This window comes from Halichoerus grypus, chromosome 8 (genome assembly GCF_964656455.1).
Source record: "Halichoerus grypus chromosome 8, mHalGry1.hap1.1, whole genome shotgun sequence".
NCBI lineage: Eukaryota > Metazoa > Chordata > Mammalia > Carnivora > Phocidae > Halichoerus > Halichoerus grypus.
In genome coordinates, this window is record NC_135719.1 from 28,688,354 (window position 1) to 28,706,533 (window position 18,180).

An 18,180-nucleotide genomic window follows, 5' to 3' on the forward strand; every position below is an offset into this window, starting at 1 on the left:
GGGAGCCTTTAATACCCCTCTTTCAGTAGCTAGTAGAACAAGTAAACAAAAGCTCAGTTAAAGATAGAGAAGATCTGAACAACAAAAATCAACAAAATTGATATAATTAACATATATAAGGGGTGCCTGGGTGACTCAGTTGGTTAAGCATCCAACTCTTGGTTTCAGCTCAGGTCATGATCTCGGGGTCCTGGGATGGAGCCCTGTGTCGAGCTCTGTGCTCAGCATGGAGTCTGCTTATCCCTCTCCCTTTGCTCCTCCCCCCTGCTCGTGCTCTCTCTCTTACTCTCTCTCTCTCTCAAGTAAATAAATAAATAAAAATCTTTGAAAAAGTTAACATATATAAAACACTATATCTGAGAAGGGCAGAATTCAATTTTTTTTCAAGTTCATAGGGAATATTTTCCAAACTTCATAAAGCAAGTCTCAACAAAATTTAAATGTCTGAAATCATTCATTGTATATTCTTTGAATATAGAAGAAGTAATGTTGGAAAAAGAAAACACTAAAAAATCCCATATTTTCTTAGATATTAAACAATATACTTCTAAATAATCTGTGAATCAAAGAAAAAATTGCAAGAGAAATTAGAAAATATTTTAAATTGAATGATAAAGAATAACCTATCAAAAAATTGTAATATTCAGCTAAAACACTGTATAGAGAAACACTTACTGCTTTAGAGATGTGTAGCATTATATATCACACTGCCAAAGAAAATGTAATGGCATAAGCTTCCATCTCTTGAAGCCAGAAAAAAGAGTAGCATATCTAACCCAAAGGAAGAAGATGAAAGAAAAAAAACAAAGAGCAGAGATTACAGGTTACAGATTACAGAGAAACAGGAAATAAATGTACAGTAAAAAAGCCAACAGAGACCAAAATAGATTCTTTGAATAATTAGTACAATTTGGAGGTTTCTAGCAACATTATTAATGAAAATAAAAGGAAATTACTAGGTATCAACATTGGAAATGAAAAAGGAGGCATCATCAGAGATCCTGTAGACATCCATGCTGTTTTGGATCCAAAACCATCAAGATGGGATTCAACCCAGATATACCACTGATCCAAGTGAAGCTGCTAATGACACATGAGAAGGTTGGGAAAATTCCTTTGACCATAATATATTATTTTTTCTTTTCAAATTTTTTTCAATTCTAGTTAGTTAATATGTAGTGTACTATTAATTTCAGGAGTAGAATTTGGTGATTCATCACTTACATATAATACCCAGGGATCAACACAACAAGTACCCTCCTTAATACCCATCACCCAACATCAATGACTAAAATGAAAAGACAAATAATATGGAGCAACCAGAACTCTAGACAGAAGAGCAAATTGGTACATCCACTGAAAATTGTTATAAAGCTTAAACGTGTAAAATCCCATGACCTAGCGATATCACTCCTAGGTACATATCTGAAGAAATATATACATATGTTCGCCAAAAAAATCTATAAGAATGTTCACAGTAGTACTGTTTGTAATAAGATACTGGAGACAACCAATGTTATGGATGAATGTTTGTATCTCCCCCAAAATTCATATGTTGGAGCCCTAATCCCTAGTAGTATTTGGAGATGGGGCCTCTGAGGAAGTAATGAAAGTTAAATGAAGTCATAAATTTGTGGCCCTGATCTGAAAGGATTAATGTCCTTATAAGAGACACCAGAGAGCTTGTTCTCTCTGTCTCTGCACATATGTACTGAGGAAAGGTCACATGAGGACACAGCCAGAAGGCAGCTGTCTACAAGCCAGAGAGTTCTCACCAAAAACCGAATTGGCTGGCAGCTTGATCTGAGACTTCTAGAATTGTGAGAAAATAAATTTCTGTTTTTTAAGCCACCTAGTTTCTGGTATTTTGTTATGGCAGCCTGGCCTAAGAAACCAAATGTCCATTAACAATATAATGGATAAATAATTTGAGGTATATGTATACACTGCAATATGAGATAGTGATAGAATGAACTATAATTACACTTAATATGAATGAATCTCACAGGCTTAATAGTAAGTAAGTGAAAGAATCCAGAACCTCACACTTTCATGGTTCCATTTATATAAAGTTCACATAGAGGCCAAATAAATCTGTGCTGTTAGAAGTCCATTTTCTTGATCTGAATTTCTTGACAGGAGTCCTCGTTAGAATGTGTTCTGTTCTGCACTTAACTGTTTTCACACTTTTCCATATGTGTGTTATGTTTCGATAAGGAGTCAAAAAAAAAAAAAATGAAGGGGTGTTGAGCCTAGCTCTGGAGACTATGACGAGAGAGAGAGCTGAATGCCACTGGCACCAGAAAAGACATTTTGAAACCAAAAGAAAACGTCCAGGGGGTGAGATTCCTGAGAGCTGGTGCTTGCTGGATGAAAGACCCTTGGAAAGCCCCAGTTTGCAAATATTTCCATTCCACATTATTTTCCCCATGAAATGCAAGAGTGTTTCTGAAATATTGAAGAGGCACCTTCAATAAACACAACACTATAAAGTCTATAAAAATAAGACTAAGTCATAAAATCACTAATACGTACTGTCACTAAAATATACTTCAACATCACATTTTTCCTATTTCTACACGAGTTACTGATAGGCTGGTGTCTCATAGATCTAGCCCCCACCAATTTTATTTTGCCACTTTTTAAATCATGAAAGTTCTATTTTCTAACCATTCCTTTGACACTTTCCTCACTTTCTTTTTACTTCTAATATCTGGATTACCAAATGGAATCCCTTTTGGTGCTTTCTTTTTCCTCAGAAACAAATAAAAATGAGAACAGTGACCATACAATAGTGATAATGAATATTTTTTGATTGTACGAAATCTGCTCACTGGATATATCACATGAGCTTCACTGATCACTACATATTATGAGACTATAGGATCAGTTACCACATGTCAGAATGAGGAGGGTTTGATGCAAAGATTGGGGACTGTTGTAATTTGTGGGACCTTCTTCACTTGGCCTCCTTATCTGATGTTTCTGCTCAATGCCATCAGCAATATGACTGAGTGACTTTGCTGCTTACTTCATATTTGGCCTCTCAGAGAGCAATCCCTTAGAGATTTTCTCTTTGCTCTATTAAGGAAATCAAGAAATCATGCAATTATTATTTTTTTCTTTTCAAATTTTTTTCAATTCTAGTTAGTTAATATGTAGTGTACTATTAATTTCAGGAGTAGAATTAAGTGATTCATCACTTACATATAATACCCAGTGCTCAACACAAGTGCCCTCCTTAATACCCATCACCCACTCAGTCCATCCCCAGCCCACCTACCTCCATAAACCCTCAGTTTATTCTCTATCATTAAGTGTCTTTTATGGTTTGCTTCCCTTCTATTTTTTTCCCTTCCCCTATGTTCATCTGTTTTGTTTCTTAAATTCCACATACGAGTGAAATCACATGGTATTTGTCTTTCTCTGACTGACTTATTTCACTTAGCATAATACACTCAAGCTCCATTCACATCATTGCAAATGGCAAGAAAGAAATCATGCAATTATCTGGAAAATAATTTGTCAGCAGAAAATAGCCTGAGGGAAAAGGTTACAGTTTGCAAGGTTGTAAGCAGAGCTGAGGAGGTGTCCTGGAAAGGCCAGGGTGGGCGGCACCTAGAGCCGGGTTCTGATGGCTCTGCTATTTTATAGGCTGGGTGCCCACAGGTGAGTGGAGGTGCTTCTCTGAGTCTCCCCTTCCTTACCTGTAAAGTGGAAATCATATGAGCAGCTGATGGGAGATGTGGAGGTCATTAATACCAATACTGTACTTAGCACACTGTAGATATTACACAAATACATGATGGCTGTTATTATCAAAAGCACAGTATCGTAGCGCTTACTCCACCCCATTCCAGATGACCATATCTTTCAAGAGAGCCCAGTAAGAAGGCCTGGTTTCCTCAGAGGATGCAAAAACATGCTGTTTTGGATCTGACACCATCAAGAGCGGGATTCAACCCAGATATACTACTGATCCAAGTGAAGCGGCTAATGACACAGGAGAAGGTTGGGAAAATTCCCTTGACCATAATATATTCTACATGATTTAAGCTCCCATTCTGGAACTTTAAGCATAGGGGAATTGTCAGAATGCAAATAACAACACTGCATCTGTGGTAAGCAGACTTCTAAGGTGACCCTAAGATACCCACCTCCCGGGGAGGGATCCCCTTCCCTTGAGTGTGGGTGGGATGCCACCCCCATGATTAGGTTACATTTCCTGGCAATGTAAGGGTTTTTTTTAGAGGTCATTAGTTGACTTTTCAATTGACCTGAAAGGGAGATTATTCTGGTGGGCCCGACCTAATCAGATGACGACCTTAAAAAGGATATGGTGGTCAGAGAGGCAGGAAGTCAGAGACAGGAGAGAGAAGAAAGGAAGAGAGGGGAGGAGCGAGGAAGGCAGAGAAGGGGAGAGGGAGAAGAGAGGAGAGAGATCCTCTTGCTGGTCTTGAAGAAGGAACCTGGCATGTTATGAAGAGGGCCATGTAGGAAGCACCTAGGTCTCTAGAGCTGTCTCTATTTGCCAAGAGCTTCCCCTAACAAGAGCTATCAAGCAAGCTGGAACCTTAGTTACTTAGCTGCAAAGGTGGGGTCCTGGCAGCCCCAGGCTCCCCAGTGCTGGGAGGAAAAGGAGCAGGATGACCTAGAGAAAGCATGACCTTCTGATCCTGAGGGACACCATGACATTGATTTATATGCATAATCCTGAGCCTGTCACAGCAGGCCAGGTGAGGCGCCCTGCCCAGAGGTGGGGGGACAGACTGTAGCTTTTAGAAGCCTTTGGTAGGATTCCATTCTCATCCTCCAGAACCTCTAGAAGATAGATTTCTTCCATTTTTTTTCTGTCCACTTCATGAATCCAATGTAAATAGCACCATCTCCCCCCAATTATTAAAAGCCTTCCAACATTCTCAGCAACCTGAGGCTTTATATAAAACAGGGAAAGCACCTGACGTTTCAGGGGGTGGGAATGCTACCTGAAAAGGTGCTTATCTTATACAATTTACATAATGTTCTTGCCCAGATTCTCATTCTTACCTTCCTATATGCCACCATGTTCACTTGCTAGAAAATATGTCATAGGATTGGTCACTAATGTTGCTACTAGGCCAGGCAGAGGATGCTTTGGAAACCAGCATGTGTCTTAGATATCTCATTATCCTCAAGAACTTAAAACAAATAGTGATTCAGCCCATGAACTGCTCATCTACCTCAAATGGGGCACACCATGAAGGCATACTCGATGAGCAGGATCTGGTTCGTGTCAGATCCCAAGCAGCTTTCCTCTCCTGGGGGATGGGGGCTGCTCTCTACCTGGTGGTGGGGCATTCCGGCATCCCAGGAGAGGAGCCTCAGGGGTGTAAATTCACCAGCACAGCCAGAAGTCATCTTCCCTCTGGGAAAAATCTTGCGCATCTTCAAGTTATCTTTCATCTAGAAGGAATGGCGTATACCTAGAAGTAATCTTTCTGGGTCTGAGAATTAATGCCATCTTAAATGGGGCATCTTCCCTTCATTCAAATTTCTTCTGGAGAATGTATCACTTTCTAAATCTCTCTGTAGCCCACATAGTTAGTCACACTTGGAAGGTAACTGAATCATGACAAAATTTAGTATCTGGCTAGGGGGATGGAAGCCATGGCTTAGTGGCTTGATTTCAGTTGGCTTCCGGAAGTCAAGACTCTTACGCAGTTGAGAACATTCCTAGGACTGTCAGTCAGATGTGACCACCCTGGGAAGATGACCCAGCTATGATAAATGCCAGTGCTTTCCAACCTCTGGAGAACCAAAAATGGCTCGGTGCTATTCTAACATCTCCAGCCAGACCCAGGTTGGGATGCCCACGATTAAGGCATTCTTCATACAAGTAGTCTGATTAGGAACATGGTACAAAGTTCCTATTTCTAGCTTTGACAGAGCGGTCATTCAATCTCCTCACACAATAACTTCACTTAAGAACAGAAGACAGACACACAAACGTGGGAACTGGCACTGTGAATGGAAAAAAGCCCACAAAACTTGAGTGCCTGCAGAGAAGAAAATGGCAGGTGAACTCTGTCGAGGGAGGCTGGTGGTATTATGGGTGAGGAGCGATTAGTCACTCATTCTGCCTTTTCCAAGCAATGTTCCTGATTCATGCACGATAATGGGACCAATTAACTCGAGCTTTGTAACAGATGGTTACCACACAGTTTAAAATAAGATGTCATTTTGCTCAACACCCACGAAGAAAATAAAACGTGACAAGTCTCCAGGAGCAAGGCGAGCACATCTTGCCCTGAACGTGACCCTGTAATTCTTTTTAATATCACTGCCCTTATGGAGAGACCCCCCCCACCCACGGTCACTGATCCCCCTTCTCTGGGTCTTGCCTGTGCTTCTGCAAGTCCCTCCCCCGGGACCGAAATGTTTTTCTCTGTGTCTGTCTCCCTAGCATTTCTGTCCGGCTCCAGACCCCTTCATCTACCCGGTATTCAAGACAGAGCAGAATTGTGCTGGGGCTATGGTGGGAGCTTGCTATGAAAGCTCACCTCTCCCCAGGGATTTCTTCTCACACTGCTAACTCCTGCATCTATATCCTTAACCCGGGCCTCTCCTGACCTCCAGACTCTCATGTTCAACTGGACAGCGATGTCACAAGTCTCACCAGGATCTCTGACCTAGCCTGCCCCTCCTGACCTGTCCATCATCCCCAAACCTGCCCCTCCCCCAGGGGTCTGCATCTCCCCACGGCACTGTCGTCTACCCGCGTGCTAAGGAAGGGCAACATTCTTGGGGTCATGTTTGACTCAGCTCTTTCTGCCATGGCCCACATCCAGTACATCAGCAAGTCCCGTGGGTCCACCTTCAAAGCAGATCCTGCTTCAGTATCTAGCTTCTTCTTGTGACTTCCACTGCTACCCCCAGGGCGCTGGCTACCCCTCCTCCCCTGAACTAAAGCAGCTACCTCCTCCTTGCTCTTCCTGCTTCTTCTCTTGCCCCCTTAGACTCCATTCTCAACAGAGCACAAGAATGCATCAAATGCGAATCTAAACATGTCACTCCCCTGTTCAAAATCCTCCTGGGACTGCACCTCCGACCTACAGTTAGTCCCCAGGGCTTACAATGGTTCCCTGGGCCCCTGGCTACCATTCCCTTGCCTTCCTTTCCAACTCCTCCAACCCCTGTTCCATCTGCTCCCATGCCTGGCCTTCCTTACGTAGTGTGCAAGCCTTTGAGGCCAAGCCCCTTCTGCTGGGAACACCAGAGCCAGATGTCTCCATCCCTCCCTCCTCCCTGCCCTCCAGAGGCCTGCCTTAGTCTCCCTCCCTTCTCCTCGTACCCCCCTACCTTGCTTCCTACCCCTTCCACAACGGTCCTCACCGCCTCACTTCACGTTTATGGTCTCCCTTTTATCGTCTTTCTTCCCTACTAGAATTTAATCTCTGCAAGTGCAGGAATTTCACCTGTGTGGTTTAGAGTCATGGCCCCAGCACCTGCAATGAGCTGTTTCATGGGAGCACAGGGTTGTGTTGGGTGAACTCGTCTTGGTTTGGCAGCTCTCACACATCTCTGACTCGAAATGTAAAAAAGTGAGGCTCAAGAAGGCCAAGTAATGGGGCCAAGTTCTCCCACCTGACCTGGGACTTGGCCACGTTGGGCTGACTCAGAAGCCTTTGGAACATCTGCACATCCCACCACTTCCCTGGCAGATCTGCTTCAATCTGACTATCCTTCCATGGAGCCGAGACTCAACACCACAAGTCAAGGGGGTCCCTAAATATTTTTTGACATCTGTATTTCAATTTCTCAGGTATGCAGTAACTACTATATTACACAGACATGCCTCTGCCCTTTGGGTTCACAGGCCCGCTGAAGCATCACACACCATCTTGCCCACAGTGGTGGGCTTCTGGACAAGGTACCAGAAGACCCATGATCTTGGAGTCTTCTTACACATAAGTGAAGCAAGATAACCCGATGGAGAAATTTATGGTTTCTTGTATTTTCCATGGCAGGTAATCATTAAAGAATGAAAGGCATTTTCCCTTCATCTCTCAGGTCAGCACTTGTATGTACTGAAGACCTGTCCTTTTGTTGCTTGCAAGACTGTCATGGGGTGGGAGGAAGTAGGTTGTACCCTGCAGGGATTTAAGGCCTGGGAGAATGGCACTGTGGGTTCTGTGGGAGGTGAGGACTGGCACCCCACTCAATACAGAGGCCCCTCAAATAGATGGGCTGCCCCATGCCTTAGCAGGCACTGAGAGAGTAGAGCCAAGCCCCTGTGATGGACCAGGGGCAAAACTGAATGAAGGTCAATTTATTCCCAATTTTCTGGACCACATAAACCCCGGTTCCTGCAGTCCCAAGGGCAGGGAAAGCACCCCCCACCCTGGGACTCTGTGACAGAGATGATATTTCCTTCCCAAGACAGCTAGAATTATGCCTCGAGCAAGTGGATTTTTTTAGACATCTATATCAATCTCCCATGTATATAGTAGATGTACAACACATGTATATCAACAGCTTATCCACAACTGTCCTGAGCATTAAATTACTACAAGGAGGAATTTGCACTTTATACCTGGCAATACTGAGCAGCTTTCTCAAATCACTGTTTCATGGTAGAGCTCCATCTTCCCCATGGACATTAACAGTGGTGCCTGAACAACAGGAGCACAGCCTGGGTGGGAGAGAATAAGTCTGCCTCCTAGTGGGCCATACTCATCACCCAGATGGGTTGGGGGGCCATCTGGGGCTCACCTGACATAAGCCAAGGTCCTCACCAGAATACGGGCACAGAAAGGGCCTGAGGGATGATCTAGTCCACACCCCTGCTTGGAAGGTGAAGAAAGAAGTCAAGAGAATTCATATGGATGGCAGGCTGGGGTCAATTCTATGCTAAGGAAATGAACACATTTATTCTTTATGCCTACATTGTTTTTCAGTTTCTCATTTCCCTGTGCTAGGCAGAACCCTGATGTTCAGGCTCTCGCTGCTCCAGGGGCATTTTCCCAAAGTGGGGGGGCGGGGGGGTGGGCAGCCAACCAGCCTCCCCAAGGCTTCTTGCAGCATGGATGGGGTGCCTTCCCAGTGCTGGGTGGGGATCCCTGCTGCCCGTTCTCTCCATCCTCTTGGCATGTGACAGAAACAGTGTTGAATTTAGCGTCTTCACTTGGTAAGTTTGGGTTCTTAAAAGGTGCTTTCCAAGGCTGGATGGTTGGAGTACAATAGTACCCTTTTAAAATACAAATCCAGAAGGTAAGATGTAAGTGATAAAAATGTAACATATGGAAGAAATAACAGAAAAGACATTACAAAGAAGTAAAGGATTTTGCTAAGCATGGCAGGGTTGAAGGAGGGAGCTCTCCCGGTGCCAGAGGGGGGCGCTGCGCCCTTTACCAGGACTCCACCTTCAAAGGAAGCAGCCACCATTACTGGTGCTACCAGCCATTGTCAGGACCTAAGGTTATAAAGTCCCAGCTGGGTAGCAGTCGAGAGAAATTAGCTCACGAAACTCTTTTCTTTCTTAACCTATACCAATTCCCGCTTCTGTATGAAGAGTGAACCCTTTGTTTAAAATCTCGTATCTGAATTATTCACATAGAAGCATCTTTAAAAGAGCCAGCCTCCATAGCGAGTGGTTCAGGATTATTGCTAATCCAGGTGAACTGTTTTGTGACTGTTGATCAGTGACCGTGAGAGAAGACAGAGCAGGGCTGTGGGTGTCAGTCTTTGGGTTGCTTTTGACAGCTTTATAGCAGCTGAGGAAACAAGTCATCTGCAGTCACAACATCACATTCAGTGAGTTATTGGGAGTGCGGACCCTGTTCTCAAACCAAGCATCCCATGGGTGAGGCTCCCCTGAGTCCTGTGGCTGAGACCAGTCACCAGGATGCTCAGCACAAATAAGGCCCCACTAACCACCATCCCTTCCTTTGTCTATGTGAATTCTGTGCTTTCCTTCTTGGAGCAGGTGGATGAAGATGTTTCCTGGATTGTTCTACAAGAAATGGAAGGAAGCCAAGTATACACAGAAGCTTGGATCTGGTGAAAACACCCAAGTGTCAACTTCCTGGATGCTTCCCATTTGCCCTGCAGATCTGTGCTCTCTCTACTCTGCACCCACAGGCCGACCTGCACGGACCCCAGCAATGGGCTCTCTGCTCTTTGCCCTTCTGCTGGTGAGAGGCACTGGTCAGAGCCTGGATGGTGGAGGAAGAAGGTGGTTGGAATATTTATTTTTTCAGAATCTTTTGTCCTAGAAGGCACACCTTTTATAAGTAGCTTTCTCCATCAGCTACTCTCACTGTTTGCCTCTTTGTTACCAGGATTGGTAGGAAATGACTGGTCCTTCTGCCAATGTTAAGATTGTACCAACTATAGACCCTTCTCTTCAGTCTTCTGCAACACTCCAAAGGCTTGGGCATTTTCAGTTGTGTCTTGGTGAAGAGCTGAGATAAGCCTGATTCCCTGACAGAGCAGAACTAGTTGACTGAAGGCCTGAACACACCGTCTCTTCACCATGCTCAGTCAGAGGCTCCCCTTCCTATTCCGCTGGGAGGTGCCACACAGGAGCACCTCCAGGTGCCAGGCCTTTGAAGGGCATAGAAGTCTTCTGGACGCATGTCCAAGAAGCCCCTGAACATGTGATTTTGCAAAGATATATAATGAAAATGGTTATGAGTAAGATAGGATATTTGCTCTGTCTCAGGAAGAACCTACATCTGCTTTAGACATTTGTTTTGAACTAATTATTTTGTCCTGAGGAACTCCAAAGAAGACAAGTCTGGCTTGCTCCCCAGATCTCTTCCTCATTGGGATGTCAGAAGACACGCCAAGAAAAAGGGGGAGAGTGAAGTCAGGGTTTGTGTCTCTTCAACCTGGAGGCCGGGAAGGCTGGGAGGGCAGGAGATGACAGCCACACAAGGCACATGCCATTTCATACTCAAATGGCTTCACCGGGCCGCCACCTGTCTTCCCATCTTTGCAGGAAAACAGAAGCTCAGGGAGGTTACTAACTTGCTCATGTCCACAGGAAGTGACGGTCTCCTATTTTTCTCAAAGCCCATGGTCTTGCCTTTCATTCGACACCCACGGGAGGGTTACATGGAAACAGGAGAAAAGTAAGGCAAAACCACAGAGAGTCCTCTTTAGAGGGGGCCAGCCTAGGCAGGTTGGGTCTGGGAACAAAGGGAAAACTCAAGGGGTCTCAGCACCACACTGTCATCCACCCCTACTGGCCGGTGCTGGGCTGGAGCAGAGCTTGTCTGCAGAGCAGGGGGTCTGCTGCAAGTACCTGGAGTCTGAATTGAAAACACTTGAGTCAGACAACATGCCTCTCCCTTGCTCCCTGATCTAAGTCAGGCCAGCCTCGCTTGCTCCCTGAGCTCAGGCAACATGGGCCTGCCGGGGGCCGGCCACTCACCTGCCTGCTCCAAAGCCACCATGGTCGCCTGCTCAATCAAGTCCCGTTCGATGAAGCTCCTGAAGTCTTCGCTGTACACGCTCAGATCTGGCAGCTGGAATGTGTAGATGGGCATCTCCAGGGGGAACTGCTCATTGTTGCACTCACTCGCCACGTGGGACCGGGCCAGGGAGACGATTGCCGAGCTGGCGTGGGAAATCCCCCGGGAGAGTCGCTTTTCTGCGGGGGGGGGGGGGGGGACAACCACAGGAACTGAGTGGGGTGGGTGCGTGGCTCTGCGAGCATGCATGCACACACACACGTGCACGCACAAAGACGCTCCCACACGTGTCCACATGCACACACACACTCGCCCGCACGCCTGTCACTCTTCCTGCAGGCCTCCCTGCTGCTGAGCTAACATTACCACCACCTGGCATATGGCACTTACTCACTCTGAGTCGTGAAACCATTCAGAAAGAGGCGAGCTGCAGGTCTACTACGCAAGTACACAGCAGCATCACGAAAGATCACCAGTCTTGCTTTTTTGGGTCTTAAGTTACATCTAACTCAGTTCAACAGAGCTGCCCTGGGCTCGGCAGAAGGCCACAAGCCACACTGCTTTGTTTTACATATTCATATACTTAAAGCAAGAAGCAATTGGTTCAGGCTTTCCCCATGTGGCTTGGGTTGTAAGAGAGGTTACTTTACTAAAGGGACTCTGATAAACATATCCCACATGACGATGATGCCCCAAATACAAACATACAAAACCATCACATCTGCTTCTCTCTCTTTTTTTTTTAAAGGTTATATTTATTTCAGAGAGAGAGAGAGTGCACACATTAGAGAGAGAGAGAGTGCGTATGAACAGAGGGGAGCAGCAGAAGGAGAAGCAGGCTCCCTGCCGAGCAGGGAGCCTGATGCGGGGCTTGATCCCAGGATTCTGGGATCATGACCTGAGCTGAAGGCAGATGCTTAACCAACTGAGCCACACAGGAGCCCCTGTTTCTCTTCTCAGTTTGCCATTGACACAGCACTCAGAAAGTGCCCGTCTACTCTGGTCTTATTCTGCCTGGAGTTTCCAGCCGAAGGGTGAGAAGTTTAGTGAAGAATTCCTCTGATATACCTAATGTTGCCCCGTGAAGAAAATCATGTGATCTCAACGCCACAGCAAAAACACAGATGTCTTTGTTCTCTTGGCACTGAAACATACTTGGCTTTTTAAGCCCTGCTCTTAATAGCTAACATTTACCATAATAGAAGAAGTCTTAAATACACGATGTTAGGGGGACACTTTCTTTTTGCAATCAATATTTGTAATAATGGAGAATTCTTCTAGCAAGGCAGAACTTTTCTTTCAATTTGCTCAGGAAAACAAAATTCAAACTAGTGTTTGAATGAGTGTTGTCTAAGCCCTGTGGCAAATTCGTAAGTGTATCCACTCAGGTCATGAGGACTGCCACTTCATTTCAGATTAGCCTGCGCACTGATCAGGCTCTGCGCGTAAGCTGATGCCACGCTGAAGCATGTCCCTGCCCACCTGAGCTCACAGAAAACCCACGCTCGTGCCTTCAGCCGGAAGGAGAGCTCCCTACTTCCCCACGTGCAAGAGCAGTGGACAAAAATGTCATTAAAATCATTTTGCTACAGCAGACTAAAAACAAGAGGCTTTTGATCCTGGGGTAAGTTGGTTTTAAATTTAAAGTTAATTCTCAGAAGCCTCAAGTATCTGGGCATTAAACTGAGTGGTTGAGTCCCGCAGACAGAGTATTTTTAAAATGAGTAGTTTTGATTCATCTTCAGTTGGATTCTGAGACCATGATGACTAAGTTATTTTGTATTTGGAGGAAAGGCAAAGAGAAGTTAAACCACACCGGCCATGAGAAAGAAGAGACATGGAGCACGTAGGGCCTGGCTTGTCTACCACTGGGGATGGCCCCGTTGCTTCCTGCACTTGGTCCACATTCTCGAGAGCAGGAGCAGAGGAGACTCCAAGTCCTTCTGCCATGTTCTCCAGGTCTCACAAGCCATGCTGATGTCTCACCTCTTGCTGCAGACTACTGTTTCTGTATCTGGGAAAGTAGGAACTGCCTCACCCTTTGGGACCTGATGGAGATGGACATCAGACATTCTTTAACACCCGAGGTGCTACATGACCCCACAATCCACTGGGCAGACTCACGATGCTGCTCTCAACAGCTGGAATCTGATGGGCAGGGTCATCCATACTCCTTCATGGCTTATCATTCAGTACCTCTTTGTCAATCAATGAGATGCTATTAGGACCTTAGGAACATTGTGATTTATAGTATAATATGATGCTATTAAGCAGTTCCAAATATTAAATATTTGGAGTCTGAATGAAAAAGCCTTTTGGGGGGCACCTGGGTGACTCAGTCAGTTGAGTGTCCCACTCTTGGTTTTGGCTCAGGTCATGATCTCAGGGTCCTGGGATTGAGCCCCTCGTTGGGCTCCTCAGTCAGAGGGGAGCCTGCTTGAGGATTCTTTCTCTCCCTCTCCCTCTGCCCCTCCCTCTGCTCACTCTCTCTCTAAAATAAATAAATAAATCTTAAAAAAAGAAAAAGTCTTCCCCACCACCACCTCCATGAATGCATATATGTAATCACACACAGATACACACACACATTGATTTTTTAAACACGAACTCAGTGATCCTTCTTTTAGAGGTATAAATGAATTGTTTTACAGGAATGACCATGTTCAGAGTTATGCCCCAGAGAAATACAGATATTAAACAAAAACACAGTGAGAGGACGCACAGAATTCTGCAACTATTGACAAAACCAACTCAAACTGATCTGTGATTCAGGCCAGGGGAGGTGTTTTAACTATATTTTCTTATTTTCTGTATTCTTGATGCTCTGGCATCTGGGGTATCCCTGACTGGGGAGAGGCTTTTCTTACTAGGAATAGCTAATTCTGAGAGCAAATGACTCATAGGAAAGGAGCATGCCTTTCTTATGCAAACCAACCAATCCAGAGCCCATACTCTGAACCACCTCTTCTATCTGGTTCTTACACTCCAGCAAGCAATATGTCTCTGCACCCCAGGGCAAGGTACAAGACCACCAAAGATAGCTCCTAAACCCCAGAGAGCCTGCTGAAATTATTCAATCTTGGCAATCCTAAATCTGTTTACCCTGCCTTGCCTTTTCCAAGGAAATCAAAATAAAACTCATGGCCGTATTTTTCCTCTCCGTCCCTTCTGCCTCCTGACCAACCTTGGTGCTTCCCCATGTGGTCCTGCATAGTGTGCCATGCCACCTGCTTTTAGGGAACTGTGAGTCTAACAGCTTCCTTCATGATATTCTTTTCCATGTTTGCCTATCTTATCCTATCTGATTAAAACAAATCCTAGGTATTTTAAAAACAGGTGTACAAACCTTTTCTGAAAGGGACAGATATAAGTACTTTAAGCTTTGTAAACCAAAGCCTTAGCCAATGCATAAATGAATGGGCATTGAGGGTGTTTCAATAAAAACTTTATTTAAAAAACAGACAGTAGCCAGAGTTGGCTCATGGGCCATTGCTTGCTGACCCCTAATTTATAATATGGAGACATTCATTTTCCCTGTTAGTGCATGCACTATGATTTCAAGAACTCAAGTAAAGGATACATATATCTAATTCAGAAACTATAATTTCTAATTTTTAAAAAGTACATAGGATTGTTCAAAAAACTCAATTAATGGAATTATGTGACAGACTTATTTTTTTCAGTTACATTTATCAGGCTCTGAATCCATCAACCTCTCTGGAAGCAGAGAGGAGGGTCCTTCTAGCCTCCTCAATGGGAGGATAAAATAATGGGTTGGTTGGTTTGCTGCCAGTCAAAAACAGCAGGGGCAGCCATATATACATACATATTTAGAAAACCCAAGATATTCTCCTAGAAAAAATGATTAATATTATAAGAGAATTTCTGTAAATTACTGCATAAAACATAAATATGGAAAAAGTAAGTCGCTTTTCTCTATGTCTAAAATCTTAGAATCTGACTAAATGGAGAGGCATATTTAATGTTCTTGAGTGGGAAAACAATATTACAATATGCCAATTATTCTTAAAATAAAAATTCAATCCAATTCCAACCAGAATTCCAAGCTTAAGTTTTATATGGCAGAATAAAACCTCCAAAAATAGTGAAAAATTTTTGGAAAAGACTATCAGTGAAAGGAGTTGCCTTAACAGAAAGTATAGCATATGAACTACCAGAGTTAAGGTAACAGGATGGGTGACCGCACGGATTGACAGAGTCTGGAAACAGATCCAAATATATTTGGGAATTTAATATATGGCAACGTTGGCATTTTAGTTCAGTGGGTAAGGAATGTTTTATTCAATAAATGTGCTAGAGTAACTCACTCTTGATCCAGAAGAAAGCAAGACTAGATTCTTTCTTATTACTTATAAAAATTTCAAATCAATCAAAAGACCTAAGAACAAAATTTTAAAAGAATATAGGAACATATTTCAGTAACTACTCCAGGAGACCTTCTAAAGACCCTCTAAACCTCTCAGCCATGAATGCATAGTAATAGAAACATTTTGTGTGGCAGAATATTCTGTAAACAAAGTCATAAAGCAAATGATATACCGGGAAAGACATACACATATAAAAATATATGTTCCTAGTCTTAATCACAGAGGATGCTACACGTTGATCAGAAAACTGAAAACAAATCAATAGAAAAATGGGCAAAGTATGGGAACAGGCATGTTGCAGAAGGGGAAATCCAACTGGCTAACAAACAAATGACAAGATGAAAGTTAAAACAAGACACCCTTTTCCACCCTTCACAGCAGAAAAGCAATGTAAAGCCATTACAAAAACGTCCAGTGCTGGCAAGAGTGGAGGGAGATACCTCATTTCACACATTGCAAGCAGAAATGCGTCTGGGAAAAAAGTCCTGAAGTTATTGAATTAAACATACACAGGTCCTGGCACAGCAAATCCACTTTGGGAACACTAACCTAGAGAAATAAAAGCACTAGTATCTAAGATCACAGGCATACAGTTGTTTATTTTAGCATTGCTAGTAGTATCGAAAACAAGCAAAACAAAAAAACCCAAGAAAAACCAGAATAACCATTAATACAGGATTGGTTTAAAAATCATTGTAGGCTGTGGAATAAAATATTGAACCTCTACTCATGATTTACTGTTCAGTGAAACAAGTGCTCTGAGAAGCATTATGTGCATTTGACCCTGATGCATTTTGAAAGAGCCCAGGGAAAGCAAGGAGGAGACAGACGAGGATGTAATCGTTGGTTATTACATCAGTGAGATCTAGGATGGGTGGGGAAGAAAACGCTGAAGTTCTCTTTATATATCTTTGTACTGTTTCTTTCATCACGATAAACACATCTGACTTCTGTAATTAAGAAAAAGAATAGAGAAAATGGAGCCCGCGGGGCAGTGAGCTGATGATGAACAGATCTGGAGACCCGGGGGGAAATAAGTGAAGGGACTAGAGGTGTTTGGCTTGGAGAGACCAGGGCTCCAGGAGGAGAGCTGGCCTTTATCACGTGGGGTCCTGGGGAACTGGACTCCTCCTCCTGCTCTTTGGAGGCAGAGGGAGGAGCCGGAAACGGAAGCTGCAGTGGACGTTTCAGCTTGATGTGCGCGGAGAGCCCGATGTGTCCGCAGCCCAGGAGAGGTGATGACCTTGCTGTTCTTTGCACCCTCCACCCCCTCCACCCCCCCCCCCCCCCCCCCGCCCAGCTACCCCATGCAAGCCATGGCACTCTGGGGAAGCTGTTCCTGGCCTCAGCCCCTCACCAGGTACCTTGGGCGATGTCGTCCTGTCTCTGCAGGCAGGGCCGCTCCACCTTGTGGCCGGGCTGGGGCGGCTCTCGCTCTGGCTGCTTGGGGCACCTGCCCTCGTTGAACACATGCGGCAGGTTGGCTGTGTGCACTTGTCGGAGCTGCTCATAGTCACTCAGAGCGGCAGTCAGGTCCCAGTTTTTGCCTATGGCCAAGAAATGACAATATTAAGGATCTCACTGTAGGAAAAAAACTGCAAGAAGGGTTCCTCATCAGCACGTTGACGAATGAACTTTCCACCAGCAATGCTCGTTTTTTTCAGAGGGGTAAAGTGGCCTGATGTGTAAGTAGAAGTTCACACCTGCGACTGACGTCCATCTGAAATACGTGACTGTATTTACTCTCATCGCCTTTAGATTCATGCACACACGTCAAAACATTCTATTCCTAATTATCATGGCTTCCTCCACCCCTTTGAAAAATTAAGCTGTAGAGCTTACTCTCTGAGAGAAGCAAAACATAAACTAAATTTAAAAAATCAATAAAAAGAATCCCCAAATTTTCTTTAGGCTTTTGCTTCCAGTTTTACTTCTCTTTTTTAAGCTTAATACGGGAAAAGCAGAAGCTTGGGACGTATTCTCTGTGTAAAGCCTCAGTGGGAGGCAGACTTCAGATCTCTTGACCTTGAACTGGGGGAGATGCGAGCCGGGACTGGGGTCCTGGCCTGGGACAACTCTAAGCAGGGCCCCTGGGCACGGAGATGGGTGCCGGGTGTTGAAGGGGACTCTTTGCAACCCTAGGGGGAGCTGTTGTGGGGGCTGGAGCTCTGTGGGGCTCTAATTCTGAGTCTGAGTCAATGGCCTTCTGATGGATCCACGGAGGCATTGCACACTGCATTCGATTCATCAGGCATCATGAGCTTTTTACAGACAAAGAATTAAAAGCCTAGCTTTCATTTTAAAGAGCAAATAAAATCTTATCCTTTCCCGGTTAA

The 18,180-nt window shown here is 44.5% G+C and overlaps 1 protein-coding gene across 3 annotated transcripts in view; it reads right to left on the reverse strand.

The window, feature by feature from the left end:
• Positions 1-18,180, reverse strand: part of OTUD7A (OTU deubiquitinase 7A) — a 367,779-nt gene that overhangs the window by 73,566 nt on the left and 276,033 nt on the right. For all 3 annotated transcript variants that reach the window (XM_078078987.1, XM_078078988.1, XM_078078989.1), the window contains 2 exons: positions 17,209-17,391; positions 11,417-11,635 (listed from right to left, as the gene is read on the reverse strand). In XM_078078987.1, coding sequence (XP_077935113.1) covers positions 11,417-11,635; positions 17,209-17,391 — 402 coding nt within the window. The remainder of the gene's footprint in view (positions 1-11,416; positions 11,636-17,208; positions 17,392-18,180) is intronic.